A 19,005-nucleotide genomic window follows, 5' to 3' on the forward strand; every position below is an offset into this window, starting at 1 on the left:
GTTGGGAACGTTCCCTCGACCAAGACCGGTACCGAGCTGGGGGCGACTGCGGTGATCCCAGCGGTTGTTTGCCTCTGGAGCTGGGGACCAACATCGGCGGTGCTCCTGGTACCAATATGGACATAACATCCTGGGCCGCCTGCAGGGCCTCCGGTGTGGAGGGCATCCAGACATCTGGGAGGTCTGCTCCAAATAGGCCAGGCTACTCCGCTTGACTTAAGTTGGAGGCCTAGAGGCCAGTGGGGATCGAGGACTCCTCGACATGGGTCTAGACTCTGTCCCAGGTTTACTCCAGTGCCGCAGTGAAGAAGGCCTCTTCCTAGCCTTCTTGCCATGCCCTGTGGACTGGGAGCAGTGCTGACTAGTCGATGGCGCTGAAGGGTTCCCATGCACCAACACCGCGGTGCCCACTGCTAACTCAGAGCGGCGTGCCGGAGCCGGGGTCAGCGCCGACTCCAACAGAATAGCCTGGAGCCTAATGTCCCTTTCTCTTTTGGTCCGAGGCTTAAACAACTTGCTAAGCTTGCAGCAATCGCTGAGATGGGTTTCCCCCAAACAGCATAGGCAGTCCACGCGCGGATCACTCAGTGGCATAGATCACCTACAAGTATCGCACGACTTAAAACCCGGGGCATGGCACTCTATCTAAACTAAAAACTAACTACAGGTACCATATATTGAATGAACAAGCAGTTTTGGGGATGAGCCACAGCAAAGCTGGAGCAGAGCAGTTCCGAAGCACCTTCACAGGCGGCCTACTGTCTCTAATTAATGTCTACCTTCAGCCCATACTCTTGGGGCACCGTGCATTACTCCTGGCCCTTGAAGCATCAGGACGGCGAGGCCTGTGATTATCTCCCTCTTGGCTGATCAGTCTCTATGGTCAGCAATTTTCTTCCTGTTCATCACCCTTTCCTGTGGCAGGTTCTCTCTTTTTAAGCATCTCCACCCCGGCAGAGCACGCCTTACAGGTGTGCCTTGTTAGGGCTGAATGAGCCCAGAATAGCTCGTTAGTCTCCTCTCCACCAGAATGAGGGTATGCCCCTTCACAACATCTATGGAACTGCATGCAGTGAACCTTTTAGAAAGTATTGTGGCTATACACCTTTCTTTTCTTATGTGTCTGCAATGGGAAAGGAAGTACCAGTTTTGATTATTTTGAGTCAAGATAGATGGACTTCTGATGTGTATTCCTCTTGTTTGCAGTGTGACCCCATCTTTATAATGCATTGAGCATTAATCAAGTGGCATTTCAGTGGTGGAGATTAGGCCACTGGCAGATTAATGGTTCATAGAAGCCACCTTGCTGCTTTATGTTGTATATCCCTAGGAAAATTGTAAAAATCAGCTCTAGTGAGCATATCTTGTGTATAAGCCTAAATGTGCACATTTTCCATCAACTCCTTTCCCTACAGTCATATTGAGCTTGCAACAACTCTGTAGTACCACTGAGTTTCATGTGGCAAACACCTAAACAAATCCAGCAGGTGCCTAGAAGTAGCTATAGAACACCACTTCGTTTCCCAATACTGATAACTCCCTAGGATCTGTCAGCCTCATGTGTAGCTGGGTTATATGGCAACAAGAGGCTAGAGCATGCCTCACATCTATGTAACTGAGGATCAGAATCAGACCCCATTATTTTTTCTGAAGTAGGAATGAACATGAAGTGCTCCGCCTAACTGTACATTTCTGCTCTTACACAAAATTTAGTAATTTCTCTTTCTTTGTAAACTGTTTCCTTCTGAATTCTCACTCTTGATAGGGATAGTATTAATGTAGCTATATTTCTATTGATGGGCCTAACTTTAAAATGTTATAGACACATTTATAACCAGCTTTTTCCTCAATAGTGACCTAGTAGGAGTGCATCCAAGTCCTCCAAATACAGCTGGATGGCTTCATTGTGTTTTAGATCTTGGGAAATGTTGTAAGTGATTTGTGAAGCATCTGTTTTACTTGTATGAAAACTTAATAAAATCTAAGCTCAAAAATAAGTTTATTTAATATTTGATACCATAAATGTGTTCATTGGCACTTCATTAAAATTCCTTTATCACCATTCTTACTACTTCACCTTACAGGTCACTGTCAATACTCTCTTCGGTCATCCAGTTTCTCTTGTTCCTTTCCTTTAATATATAATTAGGCTTTCCCAGCAAGTCTCAAAATAGTCCTCCTATTTCCTGACATTACTTGGGTCTAAAACCAGATGTGTTATCAATAAGTTGTTTGTACTGATTGATTCCACTGAAGAAACTACCTACCTCTGCTATTATTAGCACTAAGGATATAGAGAATAGATTTTGTGTATGTGTTAGTAATTGAAACATCAATCAAAATCAGCATTTTAAAACATAAAACAGTACATAACATTCAAAATTATTTTTTTCTAAAGTAATCCTATTCATATATGGTAGCACAATACTCTTAACAGTCTATGGTGTGTATTAAAGTATAACTAGAACTGAAGTCTATTAAGATGTGTATCCAACCATTTCAACTAAAAGGACAGCCCTGTTTTGCATTTTATTTCAACCCTGAGTACAATCTGATGGGTGTAATGATTAATAAAGCTTTGAAATTTGCTTACATGACTTGGATTCCGGTGATGGTGGAGAAATGTTGGACACAGCGAGGTCACTCTTCGACTTTTTAGGTTTCTTTGCATTTACCTGCCAGGGTTTATCATAACTTCTGCAATCTCTTCTTGTTCCTTTGTTTTCTGTCGCAAAAATAAAATCTCAGGTGATTACATTTGCATGGTCACTTTTCAAGGTTATGTTACATGATAAACTCAATTTGACAAGGCACCTCCTTCACCTTGTTAGCCTCAGCATTTCTCTCTCTGGCGGTGGAGGCCTGGAGTGCAACAATCCTACTGCAGGGGGTTTTAATTCTTTGCTTTGGTTTATTTTTTCAAAATTTACAATGTGGGCCTCAGGGTAGGCCCAAGCAGTTCTCTTATGCAAAAATCAAACTAACAACACAAAATAATTATTTTTTTTTCCTGCCCCTGCCCCAGAGCATTGTCTTATTATGCTGGCTTCTGGTTGCCAGTCCTTCCCCAAACAGAAGTTAACATGACTGTGTCCCATATAAGGAGGAGAGCAGCCTTCCATCTACAAGAAACCTTTTCTCCCTGCTGCCCCTACCCTACTGCAGCTACTGCATCCCTCCTGTCTGTGTGTGTGTCTCTCTCTCCCCCTCTCTCACCAGAAGAGGGGTTTCTAAAAGTCACTGGCAGCCCTTAATTGGGATCAGGTATCTCTAACCTGAGGTAACCTCTTTTCAGTTCATAGGGAAAAGGGCCTTCTCCATTCTATGGCTCAGGGGCTTCTCTGTGACTGTGGCCTGGTCCCCACTAAGTCCCTACTTCGGACTAAGGTACGCAAATTCAGCTACGTTAATAACGTAGCTGAATTCGAAGTACCTTAGTCCAAACTTACCGCAGTCCAGACGCGGCAGGAAGGCTCCCCCCGTCGATGCCGCGTACTCCTCTCGGCGAGCTGGAGTACCGGCGCCGACTGCGAGCACTTCCGGGATCGATCCGGGATCGATTTATCGCGTCTTAACCAGACGCGATAAATCGATCCCAGAACATCGATTGCGTGCCGCCAGACCCTCCGGTAAGTGAAGACAAGGCCTGAGGGGCCTATTTCTGATCCTCCCTCTATTCACACATCTGGGCAGAGTTCCTCTGGGGTGCATCCACTGGCTCCCTTGACATCTTCGAGGAGCAGTGGGCACTGGGGGTTCTCTGCTCGGTGTCCCCTTCTAGTTCCCTACTTTTGACCCTCTGACCCTTACACCGATCCTTGTTATTTTTCTGTTGTAGGCTGGCGGAGGCTCCTTTACCTGTGGGCAGACTTGCGCCCACTTACCTCCCCAGAACCCAATAGGACCACTCTCTCATAGAGAGGATGTTGGCTGAGGGGGTTCTCTGAAACTGTGAGGCCTATTACTGTTCCACTCTCTGCTCATGTATCCAGGCAGAGTTCCTCTGGGCAGTGGGCGCTGTCTGGGGTTTTCTGCTCAGTGCCCCCTTTAACCCTCACACCTTTTGACCCTGTCCTTTTTTTCTTCTGTTGTCCCCCCGTATTTATTTGAGTTCCAGGGTTAATGGATTCTTCCTATAGGGTGGGGGAGGGTCCTTTAGCCCTGGGTTGGCTTGCACCTGCCCACTTCCCAGAACCCAACAGGACCACTCTCTCATAGCTGTCAGGTCTGACTGTCACACCCCAGATAAAAATATACTTTGGGTTGCCTGGATATACTGGGTATCAGTCTAGGAGCATAAGGCCAGCTGCTCTTCCTTTTCCCCTTGCTGAATTATGCCAAACACAATTTCAGATCATGGCACAAGAATATACAAACTACTGCTTGCTTCCTTTCACATCTAACTTGAGAAATGTATGGACGTGCCTTTGATTAAAAATGCAGGAGATTAGCTGTGACCACGAAGCCCTCAATACAGTTGAGAAGTGGGGTGAGGAGAAAGGAAACAATGGCTTTAAGCATCCTTTGCACTTCCCCAATACTAGGGCTACTTTCTGATGGGCCAGAAAACAAGCACAAACTGGAGCAATGAGAAGGCTGCTCCAGCTTGCACTGGCTGGATATTGCAGCCAGGAATCACTAGGGTGGAGGAATGCCCATACCTACAGGTCATGCCCTGTGTGCCAGTCACAAGCCTGTGGGAAGCGCAGAAGTCCTTACAGCAGATTTACACCACCTAAATATCCCCTTTGCATGGGAGAGCATCCTGTGAACAGTTAAGTCACTTTAAGGCAGCTTTGTGCCAGTGGAGGGCAGGACCTGGCATATATTATACAGGTATGGACTTCAAATGAAGTCTAGTTTTGAATATCCTTCTTTTTTGATGTATTAAAACAATCCCTGTTTTGAGACTATTCCTCAACAGAGTGTTAATGGAAATAGTTATTTAGTATTTATTTATATGTTCCAACTTTATAGTTAACATTCAGCTTGGTCTCCTTCATTAATGAGTGCTTTACACCTGGCTGTTAATTCCCACAAAAACTTAAAACAAGACAAAACTTTGTTAAGTTACAATCAGTTTCTAAGTGCAATTCAAGGGAAGAGCTACCATTAAAACACAAGCATTAAAAAAATTAATGGACAGATTCTGGTAGCCTTAATCATATTACTGTACTGCACTATTTGAAAAGATTATGGAAATCAATTACACTTTAAAGTTACATAAATAACTGACGACAACAAGCTGCCAAAGCTATTCCACATCAGAGGTCAGAGCATATCCGCTTCCTGTCTGACTCCCCTCTCCCTGGCCTCTTTCAGGTCCCTCCATGTTCTACCCCAATTTCCAGTGGTTCTGAAAAGAAGTTGAGTGCTTATACTCAAAACTGTAAATGCCAATTGCATATTAATAAAACATTCACCATACAATTAAAAATTAACCACTATGCATCTGATGGAGGTCTGGTACGTTCCTACAGACTTTCAGTCAACTTTTGTCACAAAACCAACATTTTAATAAACACTGTTATGGATGAATATGTACCAAAATCTACTGGTTTATCAATGTGGGGATTGCTATTTTAAAGTCAGAGTGCTTGCTATTGCAAATGTTTTAAAATCTCAAAACATAAATTTGTCACACTGGGGTTCATACAACAGTAAGAGCGTCTTCCTGTAAAGTGTTGAGGTGAAGGGCGGTTAAAATGTGTTATTAAATATCTAAATAAAGACTAACTACAACCTATAGCTCCACTGTATATTTCATCTATATTTGTTTTGTAGATCTGTAGCGGCCCTGAAGGGGTTAAAACAGCCCTGGGGAGCCAACAGGGTAGGCTGATTGGGAACGCAGTCACAGCTGGGACCACACCCAATTAGGAAACAGCTGGCCCTATAAAATGGCTGTGAGCCAGGAGCTGGGCAGTCTCTATCAATGCAGAAAGAAGGACCTAGCTGCCTGGGAGCAGGGCACCAGAGGTAGAGCAGTGCTGGGGAAAGGCAAGGGGCGCTCCAGCCTCGTAAACCCCCAGGCTGCAGGCCTTGGTGAAGGCCTACAATGGTACTGGGGCTACAGAGGTGCAGCCTGGGAATAGGCAGAGGCAGCTGGTCCTAACCCCTTGCCAATGATGAATGGCCATTACAGACTGCAGTCTGCCCCAGTGAATGGGGGCTAGATGATGACTGGCAGTAGCCACTGAGGCAAGGTGGGTTTAGAGGGTTGAGGTTCCCTTGGGAAGGGAGACCTAGAGTGTGGAAGTACTACTGGGGCAGAACCATGAGGTAAAGGGCACTGGGGTCTAGGAGGGACACAGGGCCAGCAGCAGGTGAGACACCGGCCTGCAGAGGGTGCTCTGGGCTGGACAGGAGCTAATTCCCAGGAAAACCAACAGGAAGCGCTGCACTGTTGAGTCTCACCCCGCTACAAGATCTCTTACAGTTTGTATATCTTGAATTATATTGTTACCTTTTTTGACCTGATCAATTAGTCAATAGAAGGATCTTTCAGATTGTTTCCATTAAGAGGAGAAATTGATGGAGTCAAGGTTGTCAAACAACAAGAGGCACTTCCTTCACTCACAGTTCTAAGCCTCTTTCCAGACAGCACTCTGCCCAAAAGGCTTCTCTCTTGGCTCTCCCTCAGGGTCACATTGCGCGTGCTTAATATGCTTTCTCTCTCTGCCTGTTCTCCAACTTCTTTTGCTCATAAACACACATACCCCCATCAAACAATATCCAACCCCCTGAGTACCCAGAAGGATGAAATAGGGAGCATAGAAAAGGACAGAAAATGGAATGTTACAAATCAAAATTCATCGAGTTTTCTTGCCCTTAAATGGGAATAACCTAATTAGGGGAACAACTGGCCTTACATGCCTTATGGATTTGTCTCCTTTCTATCATATAGATTTCTTTAATGGTACAAAGAATAAATAAAATCTATTTAATAAATATTAGTTTCTGTTCATTTTACAATACTCACCTCTGTTTTCTTCATGTTATTTCTTTGGCATAATAGTATTTTTTTAAAACCTCAAAACATACAAATATTCCCCACTTACCTGATGTCTCACTTTCTGCCCAGAGAGCAGCAGATCCAGACAATGTTCTCTGTAGTTGACTCCGGTTCCCTTGTTTGGACTGAAGATGGTCAATGAGAAATGGGATTGGCTGGTCAGGAGTCTCTGTTATCAGCTTGGTCATCAGTTCCTTAAAGAAGGGAAAAAACATAGTGCAGCATTGTACCTTATATTGACCAAAAAATAAAGGAGTATTAATAACTGTAATTAATTAAGTCAAGCCTATTATCAACATTTGTGAGGAAAGTTTGAGTTGTCAGTCATGTTAAATTATTAACCATTACTACTATTAATCTGTAGAGCATTCACATGTGTGTAGCACTACTAGTCATTCAGAATGTCCTCCGTAATGATCCTGAAGACACTTGATCACATACACTTGAGCATGTCTGGCATTCCATCCAGTGATACAGCCACAATGATACAAGCATTCCAGGAAGACACACACACACACACACACACACACACACACATTTTGATTCTGCTCTCTTTGCATGATTGCAAAGGAAGAGCAATACCATTGACATCAATGTTACGCCAGTGTAAAACCAGAATCTGGCCCACAAACTCAACGTATCATACAGATTTTGTTACAGGAATGAAAATACCAAGAGTCCAATTTTCAGAACTGCTGAGCACCCACGGCTCCCATTGACTGTAGATGGGAGTAGTTGTATGTGTTTTCACTGAGGAGCTTGCAAAATGAAATATAGTTATACACAGATGCATTTGCAAAATTTTGTCAGAGGATGCAACTGTGTGAATTAAACTAGCTTTCAGTTTTAATGTAGTCTAACCCTAGGCATTCAGAGTTTTCCCAGTATATCCAATGAAGGCAATAATTAAAGGCAGCTTATGTGGTATGTGTTCTGTAAATTAACTCTGACAGTCCAACAATATAAAAAAAAAAGCATACAGTTATGAGATGCTGAGTACCCACAATGCCCATTTAAATCAATCATTTTTCTTGCAAACCACATGTAGTATTATTCATTTAAGCTATAAATACATACATGGTACTATATATTTTAGCCCAGGTGGCAGAATGTAAAACAAATATTGTATACAAAAACATGTGAATCAAGCCAAAGTCAGAAACCATGATTTATCACATCGTCTAATCATCAGACCAACACATTTTGTGTAGTTCACTTTATCCTCTGATTCTGCATTTCTGGTTAAGCTAATTGTCCGTGGTAGCTACCTCCCATGAGCCCTCTCATGGCTTTGGGGCAGCCTTGCAAATGGCCCCCTGACTCAATTTCCCCCTTCAAGGGGCTTCTCCAATAACAATCAAACATTTTTGTCCATTCTTGCATTCTGCTTTATTTAGTTAACAAACATTCCAAATGAAGTTCTCAAGTCCATCCATTGTCTCAAGCTTTTCCTGCTTGTAGTCTCATTTCCCCAAGTTTCTCTGTTGGATCCTCCTTGCTACCAACAATCTCTGTTTTCCCTGAGAACCGTCTCTCTGCTGCCTTTTATAAGGGAACCAGGTGATCCTTGCTCAAATGTGCCGCCTTAGTCATCCGAATTGGCTGCCCCCAGGTCTCTAGCCCTTAAGAGGCAAGCCACCCTATTACCAAGTACAAAACTAATAAAAAAATATACAAATACCTTCTTGTAAAGCATTTGGGGCTGCAACACCCACAACATACCTGACACAAACCCACAAAATGCAAGGAAGAAATGAAAAACAAAGCTAACAAAGAGTATTCTTCCATGCACAGTGTTGACTAATACACATTGGCTAGCATACATATATATTATGCTGATAATGTTATCCACAAGATATATTATAAGCATTTAAGTACACATATTAAGTTCTAATATAGCTGTTATAATGCCCAAATTGTCCTGTACCTTTGTTATAATCCTGTTTACTTGTGCTAAGTATCCAATGACACCGTGGATTAGCTGAGGTAAGCTTTGTGTTAAGCAGATAGAAAAACTGTCAGAATCAGGACATATTGTTTCCTTATAGCAATAGAAAGGGAGTTACCCTCACAAACCTATTTATCCTGGTACTGGCATAGGAGGTGTCTTCACGCCCATTAGTACCTGGAATGCATGGGTTAAGAACAAAAGATAAAGAGGTACACCATGGTACCAGAAATAAACATGGTAGAAAGATGATTAATTGAATCCAGTTTCAGGTGATATATATAGTACTTTGTAGTGGTAAACAAATAGGGTATAAAAAGATGGCTTTAGGGATGTAACTTTGGGAAGCACATGTTTTGCTTAAGGTGAATGTAACATTGCTGCATGGGACTGCTCTTCAGAGACTGGTATTGTATAGAACCCTTTTCCTGTACCATATTAATAAATCTGACTGGTTATTTGGTGTCGAGTATATTTCATAATGGACCAAAGTGTGGTCAAGCAACTGACTATACAATTTATCAACAAATTGGCAAGCCAGCCAGGAGCCATCTAGCCACATCATCAGTCAAACCAAGCAGTGTGTGATTATGACATAACTGCTCGAAAGGGGATCCTACTCAGCAAGTGGTAGGACACTAGTGTTTGTGAATCTCTGGTACATGCAGGCAGCTGGCCAAGCCAAAGAGAGTTATAAGCTTTCAGACATTTCCAGTATGCACAGGAGGTGCTGCTGTGATTTTTAATAATAAGCGCACTATGGCGAAATGCCTTTTAAAAGTAACCAGTTTTACAGATGTGCATAATACAGCACTCTAGGTGAAATGCCAATACTTTAGCACAAGAACTAAAGGGTGCTCACTCTGTGGCACATAGCCAGTTAACTGCTGTTTGCATGGGTGTGCCAGCAGACCTCTCTGAAAACAGACAAAAGCAATAGGCACTGGGAGTCCATATTCTGGTTTTTCGGTAGCAGGTAGCAACCTCCACTCTCCTTCTTGAGCCAGGTTTTCAGTCCCCCTTCTCTAATCCATTGAACCCAACTCCCCTCTCAGAGCTTTTTCAAATATTTTTCCATACAGGTCAATTTTTTCCTTTATGTCCTCTCTCCTTGCTAAACTCATTGCTGCTGCCTGTACTTTAAAATTACCTCACAGAGTTAATTAATTTCTCTTGGCTCATGTCTTCCTACACTGCTTTCTCCTCACTTCTGTCCTCCCTTTATTTTAAAAGTTAAAGTTGTGGAAAGGTGTGTGCTTATAACAGCAACTATCATATACCACACGGTACACACCACAAGTTAACTCTACCCTCCTTTTAGCCTTTCTGCACACACTCCTTTACTAAATTGTTTTCCCCAACATTAGTAGTTGTCGATGTTTGACGTAATAGTGGATTGAGTTGGAAGAAGACAGTTTGGTAAAAGGGTACGTGAAGGTGGTCAGTTGAAGATTAGCAGCGGTACGTGGCAGAGCAAATTATCTGTATTCACTTCAAGGCCCTTTTATACAGCCAGAGTGGTGTAGAAGCTTAAGTGTGAGCAAGAACAGGCCCAAACAGATTCCTAGATGGAAAAAAAAAAGACATTTCACTAAAGAAACCAAAATGGAGAAAACATATCTGGTTTCATGGCTTTAAAAAAAAAATTAAGAGGACTGTCCATGACCTGTTATTTTTTTAATAAGAAGCCAATAGGGATATCTTTGGTTTTGGAACAGAAATCCAGAGGAACAAGAACAGCTGCTGAATGAGCTGTGATCACAAAAGGAACTGAATGTAGAACGAGCAGAACTTTGATGAAAGTCATAAGAAGGGCCATGCTGGGTCAGACCAAGGGTCCATAAAGCCCAGTATCCTGGCCCATGGCAGGTGACCCAAAGGGAATGAACAGACAGGTTATCATCAAGTGATCCATGCCCTGTCACCCAATCCCAGCTTCTGGCAAACAGAGGCTAGGGACACCATTCCTGCCCATCCTGGTTAATACTCATTGATGGACCTATTTTCCATGAATCTATCTAGCTCCCTTTTGAACCCCGTTATAGTATTGGCCTTCACAACATCCTCTGGCAAGGAGTTCCAGAGGTTGACAGTGCGTTGAGTGAAAAAATACTTTCTTGTGTTTGTTTTAAACCTGCTACCTATTAATTTCATTTGGTGGCCCCTTGTTCTTGTATTATGAGAAGGAATAAATAACACCTCCTTATTTACTTTCTCTACAACACTCATGATTTTATAGACCTCTATCATATCCCCCTTAGTTGCCTCTTTTCCAAGCTGGAAAGTCCCGGTCTTATTAATCTCTCCTCATACGTAAGCCGTTCTATACCCCTAATCATTTTTGTTGCCCTTTTCTGAACCTTTTCCAATTCCAATATATCTTTTTTGAGATGGGGCGACCACATTTGCATGCAGTATTCAAGGTGTGGGCATTCCACAGATTTATATAGAGGCAATATGATATTTTTTGTCTTATTATCTATCCCTTTCTTGATGATTCCCAACATTCTGCTTGCTTTTTTGGCTGCCACTGCACATCGAGTGGATGATTTCAGAGAACTATCCACAATGACTCCAAGATCTCTCTCTTAAGCAGTAACAGCTAATTTAGATCCCATCACTGTATATGTATAGTTAGGATTATGTTTTCCAATGTGCATTACTTTGCATTTATCAACATTAAGTTTCATCTGCCATTTTTTGCACAGTCACCCAATTTTGTAAGATCCTTTTGAAGCTCTTCACAGTCTGCCTGGGACTTAATTATCTTGAATAGTTTTGTATCATTTGCAAATTTTGCCACCTCAGTTTTCCCCTTTTTCCCAGATTGTTTGTTAAATAGGACTGGGCTCAGTTCAGATCCGTGGGGGGGACACCACTATTTACCTCCCTCCATTCTGAAAACTGACCATTTATTCCTATTCTTTGTTTCCTATCTTTTAATCAGTCCACCCAGAAAGTCTTCCAGCAGAGTGTACGTGTGTCATAGGAAGGAAGGCCCATGCCACAGAAAAGGGAAAAGATTAAATGAGTCTCTCTACCCAGAACGCTGTAAACAAGTTAGAGCACTTCATGGGTTTTTACTTGGAGATGGCACATCAGCCACAGCAACGTTTTTGTTTGTTTTTCGGTAAACTGAAGTATGGAAACTGGTAAATGAAGTTATGCATAAACCTGTGCTGGTACTCTGCACAGGAACTAGTTTCATCCTGTCAGAATGTCTAGAAAACAGTCAGAACAGTTGCAGAAACAGACGTTTGCCTATACAGGTTAATGAATGGGCTGCACCAATATCACAGGTTCTTAAAACATAAGGAAATGAGGATTCTTGAACTACAGAGTCACCATAAACTGTTGGCTGTAAGTATCAACAAAATGTACATGCTAAAAACTGTCTGAAGAGTTGAAGTTGACCTGCCTCAATAATATAAACAGATGGCATTAAAAGCAGATTAAATGTAAAATAAGTATACAAAAAAGTCTATTTATGGAAGGCTACTATATTCCAGATTACGGGTAAAATTTTTATTTTGCCAAGGTATGTTTGTTGCAAGGGGTGGAGAAGAGAGGTTTGAGGGAGTTGTTTCTGGCTCTCAAATTCTCAAGCTGCTCCAGCCTAGATGTCAGAGCACTCTGGAGACTATTCACCAGCTGTGAATTGCTAGATTACAGAAGAACTTGGATTTGCCCTGCCTCTGAAACTCTGTATACAGGGTAGATAATGAAACTGGCATAAGTGTTATTCCATGCCAGATGAGAATTCCAAACCACTGGGAATTCTCAGCTTCACAGTTGCAACTAGATCCCAGCTCTTTTACACCATTCAAGTGGTGTAAAGATGCTGTATTGCATAAGAGTCTAGCTCAGTTCATGGATCAGATTCTCTAAGATTTAGACGTTTTCATCTGCTATTTAGGTGAAATCTTAATAGCAAAATATTGAAGAAAACACTTGAAAAACTTTAATGTAGTTCTGAAAAGGTCACAAAAGTGGTTTACTTTAAGAAAGGAATCAACTTGCTTATTGGTGGCACAGATACATAAATTATCTGAAGTGTATAGAATGTTACAATGACAAATTCCTTTTATGGTTGGTATGAATTATGTCTGAGGTTTTGAAGAGTTATGCATGCTTTGATAGAAATAGACACAATGTGCTAAGTAGACAACTATTCCCAAGTGCAAAACAAAACAATCTGTCTCAACAAAACCTTCTCTGATTCAGCAGCATAGCTAGTAAATCACAAGATGATCCAAAACAATTTAAAGCTATTGAGTGAGATACATTTTGTGCTGTTACAATTACCCGTTATACAGGCAAACTTCAATAAGCTATTACATGCATAAGCAAGCACATTATGTGGTCACTGTCCCTGATAATTATTATCTATTTTATTTACTTCCAGTTCTAGCCTATATTGTATAGAGCAGGGGTGGTCAACCTGTGGCTCTGGAGCCGTATGTGGCTCTTCAGAAGTTAATATGTGGCTCCTTGCATAGGTGCTGACTCCAGGGCTTGAGCTACAGGTGCCAACTTTCCACTGCTCAACCCCAGGACTCTCCACCTCTTACCCCAAGGCCCCCACCTCCTCCCCTGAGCCTGCTGCACCCTTGCTCCTCCCCCCTCCATCCCAGAGCTTCCTGTACACCACAAAACAGCTGATCGCGGCAGGCAGGAGGCACGTGGAGGCGCTGATCAGCAGGGCTGCCAGCGGGCAGGAGGTGCTGCGGGTGGCGGGCTGATGATGTATTATTGTGGCTCTTTGGCAACGTATATTGGTAAAATCTGGCTCCTTCTCGGGTTCAGGTTGGCCACCCCTGGTATAGAGCAAGATTAACTTAATATTGCTAAAATATGAGCATAAATCTAACCCTAAAAAAACTTGCTTTCATATTTTTTCCAGGAGGCTATTTTATTTCCACCCCTAGCCATCATAGAACCCCTCCTTCCAGCTGATGAGTGCAGTACAGAATGCCCTCCAGGTCTTGTTTACTTCATTCAAAGCATTGCCCACAAAGGGTCTAACAAGAGAAGCAAGGAGAGACTCATTCAGTGCTTCCCCCACCCCCCAACTCATATCAGTTGTGAAAACAAAGACCAAATTTAGGACACAAATTAAGATCCCTCATACTTTGCTACCAGATAATCATGTAAGTGAATGCAGTACCCTTTCTTCTCAATATGATTCTTATACTATCTATCAATTAATTCAACATTCTGGGAATAAGGTTGCCAATTTTCTAATCCCTGAAAACCAAACACTCCTGCCCCGCCCCTTCCCCATAACTCCTGCCCTGCCTCTTCCTCCAGGGTCCCACCCCACCTGTCCCCCCTACGTCACTCACTCTCCACCCCCATCGCTCACTCTCCTATCCCTTGGGACTCACCTGCAGCGCCAGGCTGGGAGGAACTGATGCAGAGCCTGCCCAATCAGGGCATAACAAGGCATGGCAAGGGTCAGTCCCCGGAGCGAGGGGCTGGGGTGGGGATATCGGGGCAGAGCAGGGTGGATCGGTCCCTGGAAATCAGGACACAGTGGGGCAGGGGGTGGTCTCTGGAGTGAGGGGCTGAGGTGGGGAAATTGGGGAATAGCAGGGTGGGGAAATTGAGGCACAGTGTGGCGGGGGGCAGTCCCGAGGGGCTGGGGTGGGGAAACTGGGGCATAGCGGGGGGGGTCGGTTCCTGGAGCAAGGGGGCAGGGAGGGGAAATCAGGGCACAGTGGGGTGTGTGTGGGGGGGAAAACAGGTTAATCCCCGCCCCAGGACTGTACAGGTACCTACTTTGGAGCCTGGTCTGGGAGCCAGCCAGTTCTCCCCATCAGGCTGGCTAAGCAGAGCCGCTCGTCCAGGCTCCAGCAGCAGCTGCTGCTCTTCTTGTCCCCCCCACCCCACCCGCACTCTGTGGCAGAGGCTGGTTACTGACCGGATGCTGCAAGCTTCCTTTTTTGACCGGACGTTCTAGTAAAAAAGAAAAAAAAACACAGATATTTGGCAACCCTATCTGGTAATGCATTATAAATCCTGATCCTGCATTGTGGCGGATACAGTAGAATGGATCCTTGCACTTGTGCGGCATTCCATTGACTTTGGTGGAACTCTGGACAGGCACAGGGATCTGCACTAGCAGAGTCTGATGTAAGATTGGGATCTTGGTACACAAGTTTCCTGGATGTCACTTTAAGACTGCAGCTAAAGGTTCTCTCTTAATTTCCTTTTGACAAAGCTGTACCCACTATTGTTATAAGTAATCTCTAAAACTACAATACTTGAAAGAGATTATAGTAAAAATATTCTGTTATATCCAGTTCATTCATTTTCTGCATTTGCCAACACTTTGTGTACAACAGGTTTGCCAACTCTGTGGCAAGCAACTCACATGCAGGAGCAGGGCCGGCTCTAGGTTTTTTGCCGCCCCAAGCAAAAAAATTTTGGCTGCCCCCCGTCCCAGCCCTGGGCTCTCCCCCCCTTCCCCCCAACCCACACCTCCCTGCTGCCCCAGCTCTGGGCTCCCCCCCACCGTTGCCCCCACACACACACCTCCTGCTGCCCCAGCCCTGGGCTCTTCCCCCCTCCCCCCCCACCTGCACCCTCCCTCCGCCGCAGCCCTGGGTCACTGGTAACTTGCTCCCAGGGCAGGTCATTCAGCAGGAATTTTAGGTGTGCACAGAACAGAGACAGGATTGGTTCCCATATGGTTACAGAACTGCAGTAAAGTGGAACAATTTTCAGCTTGTGTGATTGGACGATATCTGGATGCATATTATAAGACTGTCCTACATACATGAGGAAAAGTTGAGGTGCCTTTATTCTTTTGTTCCACTCATTCTTTCTATGAAGAATTTGCCAATGCAATATCACGGTCTTCCCTTTAAAACAGATAAAAAAGGCAATGGCTGTTGAAAATAGCAATTCCAGTCCTAATAACCACTGGGAAGCATTTCTTGCTCAATTTTATCCTACTTTTTCTATAGCAAGTTACAGTGGATCAGTATATTTGATTTGGGAGAAATGAAGTAACAGCCGCCCAAACTGAGCGTGAGCACTCCTAAATTTTGAGGTGTTCAAATCTGGAAGGCAGGTGCTGGAGGGGGGGCTGTGGCTCCGCAGGGGAGCACGGCAGCATGTATGCAGCAGCGTGTCTGGCGCTGCGTGAAGCCAGACACGCTGGTCTGAGTGGCATGGTAAGGGGGCTGGAGAAGGGGTAGGAGGTTCTGGGGGGGGCAGTCAAGGGACAGGGAGCAAGGGGAGTTGGATGGGGCGGAGGTTCGGGGGGGGCAGTCAGGGGACAGGCTGCAGTTGGATAGACATGGGAGTCCCAGGGGTTTGTCAGGGGACAGGTAGGGGGTTGGGTCCTGGGGGGAAGTTGGGGGGGGTCTCAGGAGGGGACAGTTGGGGACAAGGAGAAGGGAGGCTTTGATAGGGGGTCGGTTGCCAGGAGGGGGCAATCAGGGACCAAGGACCAGTGGGGCTTAGATAGGGGATGGGGTCCTGGGAGGGGGTGATTAGGGGACAGGGAGCAGGGGGGTTGGAGTTTCTGTGGGGGGCAGTCGGAGGGAGTGGATGATGGCAGGGTGGGGCTACCCTCCCTCCCCGTGGAGAGTCCTATTTTTTGAATGTTAAAATATGGTATCCCTGCCCTTCCCAGTGCAGCTCTCCATTCACAGCAGGCTGCAGCATGTCTCAGCTTCCTCCCTCCCTCCCCCTCTTTCCTGTTGGTAGTGGCCAAGGGAATGCTGGGAAATGTAGTTCTTTCCCTGCTCCAGGGCTGGCTCTATAGGCAGGGAGCTAACTAAGGAACTACAGCTCCCAGGGCCCCCTGTAGGTTCTCAGCTCCCATGCTGGATCCCTGCCGTCCCTGCAAATGGGCTGCCCCAAGCATGTGCTTGCTTTGCTGGTGCCTAGAGCTGCCCCTGTTCCCAAGCTCCTGCAAAAGGCCAGTAACAGCAGCAGGAAACTGAAGTGGCAGAAGCCAGACAGGCAACTACCCAGAAGAAGCCAAAGGGTACAGACAGGTGAGCATGTGTTTGGTGGTTATGCTCTCTGACTTGCCCCAAAACTGGAACTCAACAAGGGAAGAAAACCCTTCATTTTTTAAAACAATCTTAAAAATTAATCCAGAACATACTATTAAAGGGTGCACAAACATAAAACTGTTTTAATATGTTTATTTTAAAACTTTCAGGATGACAATACCCCTTTAAATCTAGATGTCTTAAGAACTAGCAGTTTTCATTTTCAATCTATTCAATTCATTATGAAAATACTGCCTGTGGATGATTTTTACAGCATTAAGGTGTCCTGCCTACAATATCATATTCTCAAATGCAGACCACATTGAACATGTGAGAATATACATAACAGTATCATAGATTGTAGAATCACATGACAGATAGGGCTTCCATGCTGCCAGAAAATGAACAACTTCAACTTTGTCGTCTCAAGGGCAAAGTGTTTAATCCAGATACTCAAAGGTTACCAGGTCTGAAGCCACCCTGCAGCCAGTGGAGAGATTGCAACAGACAGAAAGAATGGGAGAATGTCTGTAAGACAAAGGATAGGGATGGGATAGTAGTGGGAGGAGGCTGGCAGGACAGCAATGGGTGTCGTGAGAGTGCAGCAATAAGGAGAGCAGATTCATTTTTTTGCTGCCTCTTCCACTGTACTACCCTGCACAGGTTGCCCCGCATTGAGTGAGAAAGAATGGGCATGATTGTGGGATTGCGCTCTAAACTAACGAACTTCTCTAGGATAGATTTATATGTCATTGCAAGGTAGATATAAAGCTAGCTATTTGCAGTCTACTCTCTGGGGATACATTTGCACACTTAAGTTCAGACTTTTAAAAAATATTGATATAATCTTAATTATTTACAGAAATAAACAGATACAAGCTGCACATACTAGCTCATCTGCAGATATTTTTTGCAGAATGAAAAGACATTTTTCTTCTAATATTAGTGTTCAGTTTGGGGAAGGGTAAAATAGGCTACTGAACTACTAACAAGAACAAGGGTTACAGAGTATGTACACTCAGGCAAATTCTGGTCCAGCTATAGTCTATGGCAAAAGTTCCACTGATTTCAATGGGACCAAAATTTTACCCACTGTCCCAATAATTACCCCCACAATGTTAATGTTTTAGTACATTATACTTAAGATTAGATACTGTTAGGAAAATGAAGCATTTAGGGAAATGTATTGTACATGTCTTTCATATGCACATATAGGGGAGAACCCTTTTATTGTTTGTTATGGAAGATGTGCACAATCTGGAAAAATATTTCTTGACCTAAATGCAAATTACATGAATTCTTTATAAAGAGAACGTTTTTTCATTATTGTTCTATCTTTTCCATGGGTGCTCTATTATCTATTCAATGCAGGCTCAAATTCTAATCTTTCTGTGACTGTCCATACCTTTAATACAAATGGAACAGTCTTCACAGTCTAATAATAAGGCCAATTACAAGAAAGCTCTAATTAGCTATGTACCTATCACGTAGGAAGTTATTTAAATGACTATCTTGCTTTGTAATTGATAACAGTAACTACAGAATAATCTCAGGTTTTGTTTTCCACCTTATATACTTCTACAGACTATGGTACACCATATGGAGATTTTTGATCTGCTGTGCCATCATTTCATTATTTAACTTGCCTTCCAAAGCTTCTATGTTAAATTACCCTTCTTGTGTCTGACATTGACAGTGGGTATTTGTGACGGGTTGGATCACAGAAACCCCCTTGGGAGCTGCCACCTATTGTGCCAAGACTACTTCTGTTCCTGTTTTCCCTGCCAGCTCAGGACTCCAGCATCCTGTCTTGCTGAGACAGACACTTCCGTCTGCTCCAACACAGACCCAGGGTCTGAATTACTTGCCCCAAAGCTTCAGGTTTACCTGAAAACAGCTCACAGAAGTGTGCTTGTCTATAGCACTCAGATGCCCAACTCCCAATGGGGTCTAAACCCAAATAAATCCGTTTTATCCTGTATAAAGCTTATACAGGGTAAACTCAAATTGTTCGCCCTCTATATCACTGA

The 19,005-nt window shown here is 43.8% G+C and overlaps 1 protein-coding gene across 6 annotated transcripts in view; it reads right to left on the reverse strand.

The window, feature by feature from the left end:
- C2H8orf34 (chromosome 2 C8orf34 homolog) overlaps positions 1-19,005 on the reverse strand; it is a 234,935-nt gene that overhangs the window by 171,480 nt on the left and 44,450 nt on the right. For all 6 annotated transcript variants that reach the window (XM_054017072.1, XM_054017068.1, XM_054017071.1 and 3 more), the window contains exons 2-3: positions 7,062-7,209; positions 2,594-2,725 (exon numbers count right to left, since the gene is read on the reverse strand). In XM_054017072.1, the coding sequence (XP_053873047.1) occupies positions 2,594-2,725; positions 7,062-7,209 (280 nt within the window). The remainder of the gene's footprint in view (positions 1-2,593; positions 2,726-7,061; positions 7,210-19,005) is intronic.

Source organism: Malaclemys terrapin, chromosome 2, assembly GCF_027887155.1.
Source record: "Malaclemys terrapin pileata isolate rMalTer1 chromosome 2, rMalTer1.hap1, whole genome shotgun sequence".
Taxonomy (NCBI): domain Eukaryota; kingdom Metazoa; phylum Chordata; order Testudines; family Emydidae; genus Malaclemys; species Malaclemys terrapin.